This window comes from Oncorhynchus keta, chromosome 7, assembly GCF_023373465.1.
Source record: "Oncorhynchus keta strain PuntledgeMale-10-30-2019 chromosome 7, Oket_V2, whole genome shotgun sequence".
NCBI lineage: Eukaryota > Metazoa > Chordata > Actinopteri > Salmoniformes > Salmonidae > Oncorhynchus > Oncorhynchus keta.
The window spans coordinates 13,958,880-13,973,053 of NC_068427.1; the positions used below are offsets into that span (position 1 = coordinate 13,958,880).

Genomic DNA, 14,174 nt, shown 5'->3' on the forward strand with positions numbered 1-14,174 from the left:
GTACGAGGAATTCCTTTTCAGGGCTTGTGGGTTGTAGCAAACGGAGAGAAGCAGGGGGACAGAGGGGAACATACCGTCACCACTGGCAGACGTTTGTCCCTTACACAGTCAGCACGAAGGAACTCTGTTACAGCCTACAACATGACAGAGACGGCTGATGCCTTCCCGATACAGTTGAAGTTGGAAGTTTACATACACTTAGGTTGGAGTCATTAAAACTTGTTTTTCCAACCACTACGCAAATTTCTTGTTAACAAAGTATAGTTTTGGCATCTACTTTGTGCATGACACAAGTCATTTTTCCAACAATTGTTTACAGACAGATTATTTCACTTAAAATTTGCAAGCCGAAAAAACACCATCCTAACTGTGAAGCACGGCGATGGCAGCATCATGTTGTGGGGGTGCTTTGCTGCAGGAGGGACTAGTGCACTTCACAAAATAGATGGCATCATGAGGAAGGAAAATGATGTGGATATATTGAAGCAACATCTCAAGACATCAGTCAGGATGTTAAAGCTTGATCGCAAATGGGATCAATGGACAATGATCCCAAGCATACTTCTAAAGTTGTGGCAAAATGGCTTCAGGACAACAAGGTATCACAAAGCACTGACCTCAATCCCAATCTCAATCCCTCAATTTGTGGGCAGAACTGAAAAAGCGTGTGCGAGCAAGGAGGCCTACAAACCTGACTCAGTTACACCAGCTCTGTCAGGAGGAATGGGCCAAAATTCACCCAAGTTATTGTGGGAAGCTTGTGGAAGGCTACCCGAAACGTTTGACCTAAATTAAACAATTTACAGGCAATGCTACCAAATACTAATTGAGTGTATGTAAACTTCTGACCCACTGGGAATGTGATGAAAGAAATAAAAGCTGAAAGAAATCATTCTCTCTACTATTATTCTGACATTTCACATCCTTAAAATAAAGTGGTGACCCTAACTGACCTAAGACAGGGAATTGTTACTAGGATTAAATGTCAGAAATTGTGAAAAACTGAGTTTAAATGTATTTGGCTAAGGTCTCTGTAAACTTCAGACTTCAACTTTACATACACCGAACAGTACACTCCTGAAAGAACAGTGTCTAACAGTATAGAAAATTGAGGCTATAGTTAAGCCAGTATGGAAAAAGTACTCTAGACATAAAATGCTCTGCAACCAATCCATGTTGAGTGCAGTTCGCAGTACACGCAAAAGTTAGCCAGCAAACGACTAACATATTCTTATTTACAATGCCCTATCAAAAGTCTTATCCACCACACCCTGTGTGTGAGGGAAGGGGCAATGTCTGTGTTTACTTGACCGAGTCAGTGCATGGTACTTCCTGTGACAGCGTGGTGGGGGTGGGGCAGAGTGTGAGAGCAGCAGGTGCACATCCTGGTTCCTGCTGCCATTTACTTTTCTCTGATGATTAACTTAATCGTCTACTCCACCCGGGCTGAAACCACGATGTGCAGTGCAGAACAATAGTTACCCCAGCCCCTTTGGACAGTGAATTAACTGCTTAACTACAGTATACATAATACCTCTGTACTACACTGTATCTACAACAGGATAATAACACACCTGGCACTTGGGAGTGTTACCGCTCTACTATAATTCTCCAACCTGTGGTCATAGCATTGGTGTCAAGGTGAACCTGAATTCCAGCAGACACATAGCCGGGTGTGCTGTATGTAAAGCCCTGTGGTTCAGTTTGAACATAGCTCTGTCACACCACTCCATGATTTTCCTCAGATTAGGACACACCTAGAAAAACTATTCTGAATGTGCAGAGGGGTTAACCCTTTCCTTACCTCTACTGACGGGTGCAACCAAATGTTTCAAAATCGCTTGGAAGTGGCACTAAAAGCAAAGCTATATTACACTGGGCAAAAATAGCTCAAATAAAAGATCCTGGACATTTTCCATTAACACAAAAAGCTTATTTCTCTCAAATTTTGTGTACAAATTTGTTTACATCCCTGTTAGTGAGCATTTCTCCCTTGCCAAGATAATCCATCCACCTGACAGATATGGCATATCAAGAAGCTGATTAAACAGCATGATCATTACACAGGTACACCTTGTGCTGGGGACAATAAAAAGGCCACTGTAAAATGTGCAGTTTTGTCACTACACAATGCCACAGATGTCTCAAGTTGAGAGAGTGCGCAATTGGCTTACTGACCTCAGGAATGTCCACCCAAAGTATTGCCAGAGAATTTAATGTTAATGTATGTATCATGAGCCACCTCCAACGTAATTTTAGAGAATTAAGTCCAACCAGCCTCACAACCGCAGACCTCAGACAGTATGGCGTTGTGTGGGCGAGCGGTTTGCTGGTGTCAACGTTGTAAACAGAGTGCCACATGGTGGCGGTGGGGTTATGATGTGGGCAGGCATAAGCTACGTTCTTCCATACTCAGACATGTCACCCATTGAGCATTTTGGGATGCTCTGGGTCGACAACATGTTGCAGTTCCCGCCATTATCCAGCAACTTCACACAGCCATTCAAGAGGAGTGGGACAACATTCCACAGGCCACAATCAACAGCCCGATCAACTCTATGCGAAGGAGTTACGTTGTACTGCATGAGGCAAATGGTGGTCCCACCAGTTATTGACTGGTTTTCTGATCCACTCCCCTACTTTAAAAAAAAAGTATCTGTGACAAACAGATGCCATATCTGTATTCCCAGTCATGTGAAATCCATAGATTTCAAATGACTGATATCCTTATATGAACGGTAACTTAGTAAAATCTTTGAAATTGTTGCATGTTGCGTTTATATTTTTTGAACAGTAACACCTAAAACGATAGATTGTGAAAGAGGCATCTCAGAACGAAAGCAACTGTGCGGGAAAGACTATGTTAAGGCGCAAGCCCCGTGTTTTATGAATATTTACCCCGAGGCCTGCACCGTCGGCCATGGGGCTGCTGCTGCAGTACATTACTACTGACACAGCTGCAATGGGAATGCAGTATATCCAACGCCCCATTAAAGTGGTCCGCTAGACAAACACTACCAAGATATTTCCCCACCACTGTACTAACGCACGGACAGACTGAGGAACCTTCGTATACTGTCGGAATATGAATGAGTGTGCACGTGTCAACAAGCCAGTGGGTAGTACAGCAGACTGAGAATACTTTTTTTTTAAAAAGGGTCCTTAGTGTCACCTAGTAAGATAGATAAGCCTAACCTTTAAATCAATATGGCTCTTCTGCTTGGAATACTCAGCTTCTGACGAGCGCGGGTCAGGAGCCTCATGTAAAGTTGGGATTCCCTCAGTAAAAACACCCGACTACCTATACCTCTAAGACGGTATCAAACAGAACAAACAGAGTTAATGGAATATAGAGTTAATAGAATATGATGATAAATATATGCATCTCTCAAATAATTCACCTTTTAATCTTTTTTTTTTTTTTTTTTTTTTTAAATCAGGGGGAAACAAACAGTCTATCCACATGTGTAACTGCAAAGTGCCTTTTGAATTTGGTTAGGGGACATGTTCCGAATGGAAGTCTCCTACAGCAGCAGCTTGACAAAGATGACCTTTCTTCTTCAGATGACAACCTCTCTGTACAGGCTCAGGTTACACACAGAGACCTAATCCTGCTGCAGGCTGGAGCACAAAGCACTTTGTCTCTCCTCTGATAGCCGGCCAGGGCTCCAGAGTGGTCCGCCGTGACAGGGCCAGCTCAGACCTGCACACTGTTGGAGGGAAAAGGATGGGCACGACTGGTGGGGGAGAGAGCCATTGTCAATGGAAGCCCCCCAGTCAAGCACTACTAGTGAAAGGGAACTAGGACGTCATTCGTAATGTGCCGCTGGAGGCGAGGACAGACTTGTGTTGGAGATGCAAAGGAAAGATGCTTCAGTTAAAGATGAAGATCAAACTGTCAAATGGGCAATTCCACAGGTATCTCCCGATTGTTCAGGCAATTCTCACTTAGGAATTTAACTGGGAGGTAAAATATTTAACATTCATTTTACATCTATCACAAACAATAGTTTTTTTTCATGTCATGATGAAAGTGGCCACTATTCTTCTACATGCCTCCTGTAAGACCCTATGCTCCAGCAGGTATATTTCACTGGTCATCCCCAAAGCCAACTCCTCCTTTGGCCGCCTTTCCATCCTGGTCTCTGCTGCCAATGACTGGAACGAATTGCAAAAATCACTGAAGCTGGGGTCTTATACCTCCGTCACTAACTTTAAGCATCAGCTTACCAATCATTGCACCTGTATATAGCCCATCTGTAAATAGCTCACCCAACTACCTCATCCACATGTTGTTATTATTATTATTTTTGCTCCTTTGCAGCCCAGTATCTCTACTTGATTGATTGATTGATTTTTCTACTGGGTTTTTGACTGTACGTTTGTGTTGTTTGTGTCGCACTGCTTTGCTTGATCATGGCCAGGTCGCAGTTGTAAATGAGAACTTGTTCTCAACTGGCCTACTTTGTTAAATAAAGGTGAAATAAATCAATATTTGTTTTTAAATTAACCGTACATAATGCAAACAACATCTTGGTGTCATTATACTCCACACAGTGTGCTCTCACATAGGGAGCATGTCTAGATTCAGAAAGACACATTTTCACCGACTTTATACATTATTTCACATCTCAACTATTCTTTTAGATTTGGTTCCATTTTAAAAGAAAATATTGTTTGGAACAATATAGTCTACAAGTACATGACATCTCCAGAGTGGTCTCTCTGCCAATTCTGCAGTTTTGATTCACTTTATGAGCACAACCAACACAGTGAATGGTAAACTCAAAGGGAAATCACTCCTGCTGATTTGCTGAATGTGCAATCCTACAGGAGGGTTGCCCATCACCTTGTCCTAGAGAGATTTAAATGGTTACCAAACCACCACAACAGGGTATGCTCACACGAAGCACAGCCCTTATTTTATGTGTTTCTAAAAAATCCCCTATGGGGAAACAAATGAATGGTGGAAAAACGATTGGAACCATTTCCTTGTTTGACCGCCAGGTCTTATGGGTATTATGACTCATGCTGTGGTACTCAATTTGAGAGGGAACGAATACAGCACACATAACTTGACTTTCTAACCTTGTAAGGCTACACTTTGGAAACAAAATTGTAAGTATTGTAAGAGAAACCCATTGCTGCTTGCAATCTAATCGTTGAAGGTGTTTTTCCATTTGGTGTGTTCCCTTTCGGAGTCAACACATAGCAGGAGAAATCTCATCCTTGTGTTGGTAAGAAATACTCCCTCATCACATTGAGGGCTTAGTCCTAACACGGAGACACCCTCTGATCTTTGTGTTATCGGGACAAAAACACTGGTGATCATACATTTAAGAAATGCATTCATTCGTTATTTACTGAAACGGTGTTTGATGGTGGAGTTTGCAGTGGTTTGAATTGCCGAACAAGTTGGTGAATTTTTCTTCACGCACACTGTTGCGATTCTCATCGTTCTATATGTATTGCAAGTCGATACTGTGATTTTATTGACATTTCAGGTACTCACTACACACAGTGTACAAAACCTACTGACCAGGTGTAAGCTATGATCCTTATTGACATCCGTTGTTAAATCCACTTCAAATCAGTGTAGAGGAATGGGAGGAGACGGGTTAAAGAAGGATTTTTAAGCCTTGAGACAACTGAACTATGGATTGTGTATGTGTGCCATTTAAGAGAGTGAATGGGGAGGCAGGTAGCCTAGTGGTTGGAGCGTTGTGCCAGTAACCGAAAGGTTGATAGATCGTAATCCCCGAGCTGACAAGGTAAAAATCTGTCATTCTGCCCCTGAACAAAGAATTTGTTCTTAACTGAGTTGCCTAGTTAAATAAAGGTTCAAGAAAAATAAAATAAAAAAGACAAAGGATTTAAGCGCCTCTGAATGGAGTACGGTAGTAGGTGCCAGGCGCACCGGTTTGAGTGTGTCAAGAACTGCAACGTTGCTGGGTTTTTCACACTCAACAGTTTCCTGTGTGTATCAAGAATGGTCCACCATCCAAATGACATCCAGCCAACTTGACACAACTTTGGGAAGCATTGGAGTCAACATGGGCCAGCATCCCTGTGGAACGCTTTCGACTCCTTGTAGAGTCCATGCCCCAACGAATTGAGGCTGTTCTGAGAGCAAAAGGAGGTGCAACGCAATATGTTTTGTTTTGTACTCTCAGTGTTTGTCTGCTGCAGAGAAACAGGAAAATAGTTTTGATCAGCCATAGAAATAAAAAATGCTGAAAACATGTTGGCTCACTATTTAAAAAGGACCTGGAGAACAAGCTCTAGGTTGAAAAATACTGGAGCTTTGGGGCAGGTACAGTTGAAGTCGGACGTTTACATACACTTAGGTTGGAGTCATTAAAACTCGTTTATCAACCACTCCACAAATTTCTTAACTACAGTTTTGGCAAGTCAACTAGGACATCTACATTGTGCATGACACAAGTCATTTTTCCAACAATTGTTTACAGACAGATTATTTCACTTATAATTCACTGTATCACAATTCCAGTGGGTCAGAAGTTTACATACACTAAGTTGACTTTGCCTTTAAACAACTTGGAAAATTCAAGTAAATGTCATGGCTTTATAAGTTTATGATAGGATAATGGACATCATATGAGTCCATTGGAGGTGTGCCTGTGGGCGTATTTCAAGGTCTACCTTCAATCTAAAATAAACAAATTAAAATAAAAATCGGCCAAGACCTCAAAAAAGAACTGTAGACCTCCACAAGTCTGGTTCACCTTGGGAGCAATTTCCAAACACCTGAAGGTACAACGTTCATCTGTACAAACAATAGTACGCAAGTATAAACACCATGGGATCTCCACCCGGCACAGCCAGAAGAGGACTGGCCACCCCACATAGCCTGGTTCCTCTCTAGGTTTCTTCCTAGGTTTTGGCCTTTCTAGGGAGTTTTTCCTAGCCACTGTGCTTCTACACCTGCATTGCTTGCTGTTTGGGGTTTTGGGCTGGGTTTCTTTGAGATATCAGCTGATGTACGAAGGGCTATATAAATACATTTTATTTGTTTTTATTTTATGATCACAAAGCTGTCATACCGCTCAGGAAGGAGACGCGTTCTGTCTCCTAGAGATGAACGTACTTTGGTGCGAAAAGTGTAAATCAATCCCAGAACAGCAAAGGACCTTGAAGTTGCTGGAGGAAACAGGGACAAAAGTATCTTTTCCACAGTAAAATTAGTTCTATATCAACATAACTGGAAAGGCCGCTCAGCTCCACAACCGCCATAAAAAAGCCAGGCTACGGGTCTTCCAGCATAACAACGACCCGAAACACACAGCCAGGGCAACTAAGGAGTGACTCCGTAAGAAGCATCTCAAGGTCCTGGTGTGGTATAGCCAGTCTCCAGACCTGAACCCAATAAAAAATCCTTGTAGGGAGCTGAAAGTCCGTATTGCCCAGCGACAGCCCCGAAACCTGAAGGATCTGGAGAAGGTCTGTATGGAGGAGTGGGCCAAAATCCCTGCTGCAGTGTGTGCAAACCTGGTCAAGAACTACAGGAAACGTATGATCTCTGTAATTGCAAACAAAGGTTTCTGTACCAAATATTAGGTTCTGCTTTTCCGATGTATCAAATACTTATTGCATGCAATAAAATGCAAATTAATTACTTAAAAATCATACAATGTGATTTTATGTATTTTTGTTTTGGATTCAGTCTCTCACAGTTGAAGTGTACCTATGCTAAAAATTACAGACCTCTACATGCTTTGTAAGTAGGAAAACCTGCAAAATCGGCAGCGTATCAAATACTTGTTCTCCCCACTGTGTGTGTGTGTGTGTGTGTGTGTGTGTGTGTGTGTGTGTGTGTGTGTGTGTGTGTGTGTATATATATATATATATATATATATTAGTTGAGGTCAGAAGTTATAATTATATATATATATATATATATATATTAGTTGAGGTCAGAAGTTATAATTATATATATACAGTACCAGTCAAAAGTTTGGACACCTAGTCATTCAAGTTTTTATTTTATTTTTACAGTTGTCTACATTGTAGAATAATAGTGAAGACATCAAAACTATGAAATAACACAAGTGTCAGACAAATCAAAATACATTCTATATTTGAGATTCTTCAAAGTAACCACCCTTTGTCTTGATGACAGCTTTTCAGACTCTTGGCATCCTCTCAACCAGCTTAATGAGGTAGTCGCTTGGAATGCTTTTCAATTAACAGGTGTGCCTTGTTAAAAGTTCATTTGCAGAATTTATTTAATTCTTAATGCGTTTGAGCCAATCAGTTTTGTTGTGACGTGACAAGAACAGCTCAAATAGGCAAAGAGAAATGACAGTCCATCATTACTTTAAGACATGAAGGTCAGTGAATGCAGAACATTGAAAGTTTCTTCAAGTGCAGTTGCAAAAACCATCAAGCGCTATGATGAAACTGGCTCTCATGAGGACCGCCACAGGAAAGGAAGACTCTGAGTTACGTCTGCTGTAGAGGAGAAGTTCATTTGAGTTAACTGCACCTCAGATTGCAGCCCAAATAAATGATTCACGGAGTTTAAGTAACAGACACATCTCAACATTAACAGTTCAGAGGAGACTGTGTGAATCAGGGCCTTCATGCGGAGAAACCACTACTAAAGGACACCAATAATAAGAGACTTGCTTGGGCCAAGAAACACAAACATTTCTTAAAAACCTTTATTTAACTAGGCACTTCAGTTAAGAACACATTCTTATTTTCATGACGGTCTAGGAACTGCCTGTTCAGCAGAATGACACCTTGTCAGCTCAGGGGTTTGAACTTGCAACCTTCCGGTTACTAGTCCAACGCTCTAACCACTAGGCTACCCTGCCGCCCCTTAAACTGGTGGAAATCCGCCCTTTGGTCTGAAGAGTCCAAATTTGAGATTTTTGGTCCCAACCGCCGTGTCTTTGTGAGACGTAGAGTAGGTGAACAGATGATCTATGCATGTGTGGTTCCCACCGTGAAGCATGGAGGAGGTGTGATGGTGCTTCGCTGGTGACACTGTCAGTGATTTATTTAGAATCCACGGTACACTTAACCACAGCATTCTGCAGCGATATGCCATCCCATCTGGTTTGCGCTTAGTGGGAACTATTTGTTGTTTTTCAACAGGACAATGACCCAACACACCTCCAGGCTTATTTTAAAAAAGTACAAATTTAAAAAAAAACTTGAATGAGTAGAAACTTTTGACTGGTACTGTATGCATGTATGTATATTTATTTTATTTTAATTTTTACTAATTGATATTGGAGTCAAAGTATCAATATATATATAATCCAAAATAATAGTGTGATATATAACTATACCAATATTTTTCCCCCATCAGTACTAAAGCCGATTTATGATCATTCCGCTTCCGTATTGGGAGTACAGCATTTACTGCGATGCAGCCTCTGCAGAAGTTAGTACAGGACGTACCGCCCCCACCTACCGTCAACCAATCATGTCAATGCGGAGCCATACGGAGCTCTCCACATTGTTATAACATTTGGGAGGTGCACAGTGATGTGCTCCGCAAGCCTCCGGAGGCTTCACAATTGTGTCTCACTCTCTGTATGGAGCCTCTTGATCGTATGCCGGATAAAGCATCAATTAGCTTTAACTCAGTTCTTCCAGGATTTTGTGCCGTTTAAACACTTTTTTTTAAAGAGTTGGAGGCAAAATGCTTGATTTAGCTCAAATTTATCGTGAAAATGCGCTGACGAGGGGACGTTTTGTTTGATTAAACCATTTTATGCAGTGATTGGTTAAAATTGCGAGCTCTCGCAGAATTGCAAAATCCTGCAGGGACTGGTTATTGAGCTCTGTCAATATGTGAACTGTTACTGAGCAGGAGGAAGACAATGCAACACATTGTTGTAAAGAGTAAAGCTCAGGCCAATCTCTGCCATGTCATCCCTGGGACAGATGCAGCGCACTGTTGTTCGTGTCGTCCTCCAGGTCAGCTACTGGCCCCTTTTTCCAGGACCTCCTCCCGCAGAACCCCTGCCAGGCCAATTGGGGCCATACACACCCTCAGATAACACATTCGAGGCTCTGGATAAACATTGACCAGATCACAGGCTGTGGAAAGCCCTGAAGTGATTTGTTTTCCCCTGTTCTACCAAAATGTTGATTAGATGTGGTGATAATAGGAGATAGCACCCAACCCAGCCCTCTCCATGTTAATGCTGTTTACATGATTGCCAGTGGTAATGGGGGGGGAAGAAATTAAATCAATGACATCATTTGTTTGGTAATGCCAGGCACAGGCCCAGATAATAATACCCACTAGTTTACCATCTCTAAATCACTCACCGGCAATCAACTGAGCATTTCGACCTGGCGGATCATTAACACAATAGATGGGTGGGATTTCTGGAGTGCGTCGTTTGTTCCCAAAAGGGATTTAGGTTCTGCTCGTAAAAGGTAGAGATTAAATAGTAAAACCAAGAATTACATACATACATACATACATACATACATACATACATACATACCATACATACCATACATACCATACATACCATACATACATACCATACATACATACATACATACATACATACATACATACATACATACATACATACCACGGTCATGAAATGACTTGGCACCGGTCTGTAAATCAGATCGTACGAGTGAATGAACATCTACACGTTGGCAACAAACAAAAAAAGTCCCTTACATGTTCACAAGTATGAATGACTGATTAACAGTGAATGGAAAGAATCCTTCTCAAGGAGGAGGCCTATAACCAACCACCCTACAAGTCACTGGAGGAGCCACGACGAGGTTGTTTACACTGTACAGTAAAAGTCAGGTTCCGCCACACGTCACTCCAGTTCCCTCCCGGCTGTCCTCATTCATAGCCCTTATGTAATGTCAACAATGTTTCCAAAAATACCCCTAGGAGCATTCCGGACTGACATCCGCAAATATGTCTCCACTATTACTAGCCTAGATCCTATGCAGTTTTAATAGGAGAAATGTGTGACTCTCAGACACATCAGCTTTAGGCAATGTCTCAGTATTTACAGAAGCTTAAAACGCGCCATGGTTTGGGTTTTCATCCATTACACGGTTTGCCTGATACTATACTACTACAGCAGCCATAACAACATCAGCATGTGGGACAAAGATACTCATTTTGTGTGTGATCTGTCAGTCAACGCAACAAAGAATGCCCTCCACAAATATAGTCAACACCGAGCGAAGTTAATGCTTAATAAGTTAGATCCAAAAGGGCACCAGCGGTGACATTGTCCAGTATATTACCACATATACAACCGACCTCTCTCAGACCTTTAAAAAGGTCAGACAAGAGTTAGCCAGCTATGAAACCCTATTGTAAGGTTTGCATTCTGGAAGAGTTGAATAATCAAAGCAATTATCATGAACTTCAGTTTAGATTAACAAGGTGACATTTCACTTTAAAAAAAAAAAAATTAAATAATACATTCTTACCCGTATTGGAGATGTTGAGAACTTGATCTTCCTCCGTGGTTCTGGTTCCTCCTCATCTGAGAGTCCAGGGGCATCCTCAAAGTCCTCTTCATACTTCTCCTCACCGGGCTGCTCCTCCTCCTCCTCGTCCTCCTCCTTGAGGATCTGGTCAGTATCCCTATCGTCCACAAATGCTGCGTTCTCTATGCCGTACACCACTGGGGGAACCTTGCCCCTGATTCTTTGTTCCACCTGTTCACTCTCCTCCTCAGCTGCCTCCTCATCCACCTCTTCCTCATTGCAAGCCCCAGTTTGATTTGCAGGACTTGTGTCGTCCCTCCTCTCCTCTTTCAGTTCATACTGCCGCAACTCCTCAACTCGGCTTCCTCCTTCCTTCTCCAGTGTCCTTGCAGTCTCCTTGCCCTCGTCTTTCTCTAAGATCTGCCGATGGGGGTCGTCATCCTGACCGATCACCTTGGGTGGTGATTCTTTCCGCTCAACTTTGAGCTCTTTTGGGGGTTGCACGTTCGTCTCCTCAAATACATTCTCTTCGACATTCTCATTTTCATTCTCCTCACTCTCGGATGACTCATTTTGGACCACTACGAGCTCAGCCCGGACCATACCAGGCAGAGATGAGGCCTGGGCAGGTGAGTTTTCCATGGTGAGACTCTGTGCCACATGCCCATCACTCTTGGCACTGTCTGAGGTTTTGGCCCTGTTGCTACTGTAAACACTACTGGCAATCACGGTAGTCTGTTTTTGATTCCCGGGGGATGGGCTGGAGAGTTTTACTCCATCGCTACTCACAGATGGTCTGCTAAAACCGTCACTGGTTGAGGGGGAGCGCTTGTAAGAGCTTTGGCCACCTGGGGATATGAGCTCTGGGGAGATGGGTTTTTGGGTGGCATTGGCTGTTGGGGAAATATGTTTTCGGGTGGCGTTGGTGACTGGGGAGGTTGGTTTGAGAATGACACCGGTAACGATGGAGGTGGGTTTGTTAGTGGCGTCACTAGTTGGAGTAGTGGATTTATACAAGCCTTCCCTTGTCAGAGACGTAGGCAGTGAGCGATCAGTGGGACCGCATACTTTAGATGACATCTCTGTGGCTTTTGCCGCGTCGTCACTGTCCACAATGAAGTTGTCTAGCCGCTTGGACATGGGTCCGGCATTCAGCGACAACCTGGACACGTGTTTTGTCTCCTCAGTATCGCTCCTCTCATCCAGACGGTTTTTCACCAATGGTGTAGGAACAGGCTCTGTTTTGATGTTGCTCGTCTCAGTGGACCCCGACAATCTCCTGGTACTTTTCCCCCCATCAGACACACTGCCCAGGGACACCCGGGTTACAACTCTGTTGGGAGACTTCTCTGCTGTGGGTTGTTCTTTGATGCTCCTCTCAAAGAGTTTTCTGGTCGAGCAAAACTTCTCTGCCAAAGCTGCTTTGTCAATTTCGACATCTTCTCCCTTGGGGTTTTTGTCTACACTTTGAGATTCTGGGCTAGTGGCACTGCTCAAGCTTGTTTTGTGTGTGATGACTGCAAATGGTACCTTTGGTGGGGAGACCAGCAACACATCAGATTTCACCTCTTGACTCTCTTGCTGCTGACCATCCATTTGCAGGAAAATATTCTTTATCTTGTTCACCCGATTGCCAAAAGGCCTCCCCCTTGTGTCCTCCCGGGTGTCGCCAGAGCCATTTGCATACGTCTTTGCAGCGCCTTCGGATTTCGTCCCATCAAATGAGCACTTGATAGCATGGAAGTCCGACTTGTATGCATTTCTATGCGGCGACGCACTCCTCAGAGTCCTTTCTCCTTTGCTCTCGGCTTTTATCATTTTCAAAGATTTACAGGGAGTGTCTTGGGAAGAGATATAACTAAGTATTTCCTTGTTTCTTGTTCCACTATTGTTGTTCTCTCTCGACCAGTGCCAAGGGCCCCGCTGAGATTCTCCGGCGCCCTTACCTCAAATCATGCGTAATGTGGTGGCCATCTACAAAGAAAATAGCAAAAAAAACACGTTCAAAACCAAGCGGTTAGAATAATCCGAGCCTATCCAGCCAGGACCAGTGTTATGTAGCCCTCGTATACTTCGGGCAACTTCATAGTAAAGGATCCCCCCCACCACCACTACTGTACATCGTTGTAGACCAACTTCTTTAATTTAATAAAAGGATATCAATCAATTTAGCCACACTGAATTTCAAAACATTTATCTTTTTATCTAACACTAGTAACCATTTAAAACACACCATGCTGCAACGTTATGAGTTTACTAGCTTATCGTAGGCTATTGCGTAAAGATATGCTATAAATTACAACAGGCTACAGTCGATTTTATTCTTTAAACTGAATGGGCTTTCAAGTATCCAATTATTTTAACCGGTCAAATGTATAATAAAGTCAGTTGAAGAGTTTCCACTGCGCCTGTGAGGAACACGTTCGATACAAAGTGTCTCTAGCGGTGATCAGTTTCATTGTAACAATTCAAAGTAAATCGAGAGCAAAACATCGTAGCTTTCCCGCACACAGATGAACTAACTTTACATTTTTACCTCCGATGGCCACTTGTTTCATCGTCCTATGCGCGGAAGACTCCTCGGTAGACAACTCTTGTGAAATGTATACTCCCAAACTTGTCATTTCTTCACCGCCATCGTTCCCCGTTCCATAGTTTCCCTCCCTCCTTGTACTCCAGACACAGACCTGTCGCGCTACCGCGCAAACCCTCGC

At 42.9% G+C, this 14,174-nt stretch overlaps 1 protein-coding gene across 3 annotated transcripts in view; it reads right to left on the reverse strand.

Annotated features, from left to right (window-relative positions):
• The window catches only part of ppp1r9ala (protein phosphatase 1 regulatory subunit 9A-like A), a 35,932-nt gene extending 21,758 nt beyond the window's left edge, over nt 1–14,174 (reverse strand). For all 3 annotated transcript variants that reach the window (XM_035773420.2, XM_035773419.2, XM_035773418.2), the window contains exons 1-2: nt 13,997–14,174; nt 11,461–13,434 (exon numbers count right to left, since the gene is read on the reverse strand). In XM_035773420.2, coding sequence (XP_035629313.1) covers nt 11,461–13,278 — 1,818 coding nt within the window. In that variant the 5' untranslated portion in view covers nt 13,279–13,434; nt 13,997–14,174. The remainder of the gene's footprint in view (nt 1–11,460; nt 13,435–13,996) is intronic.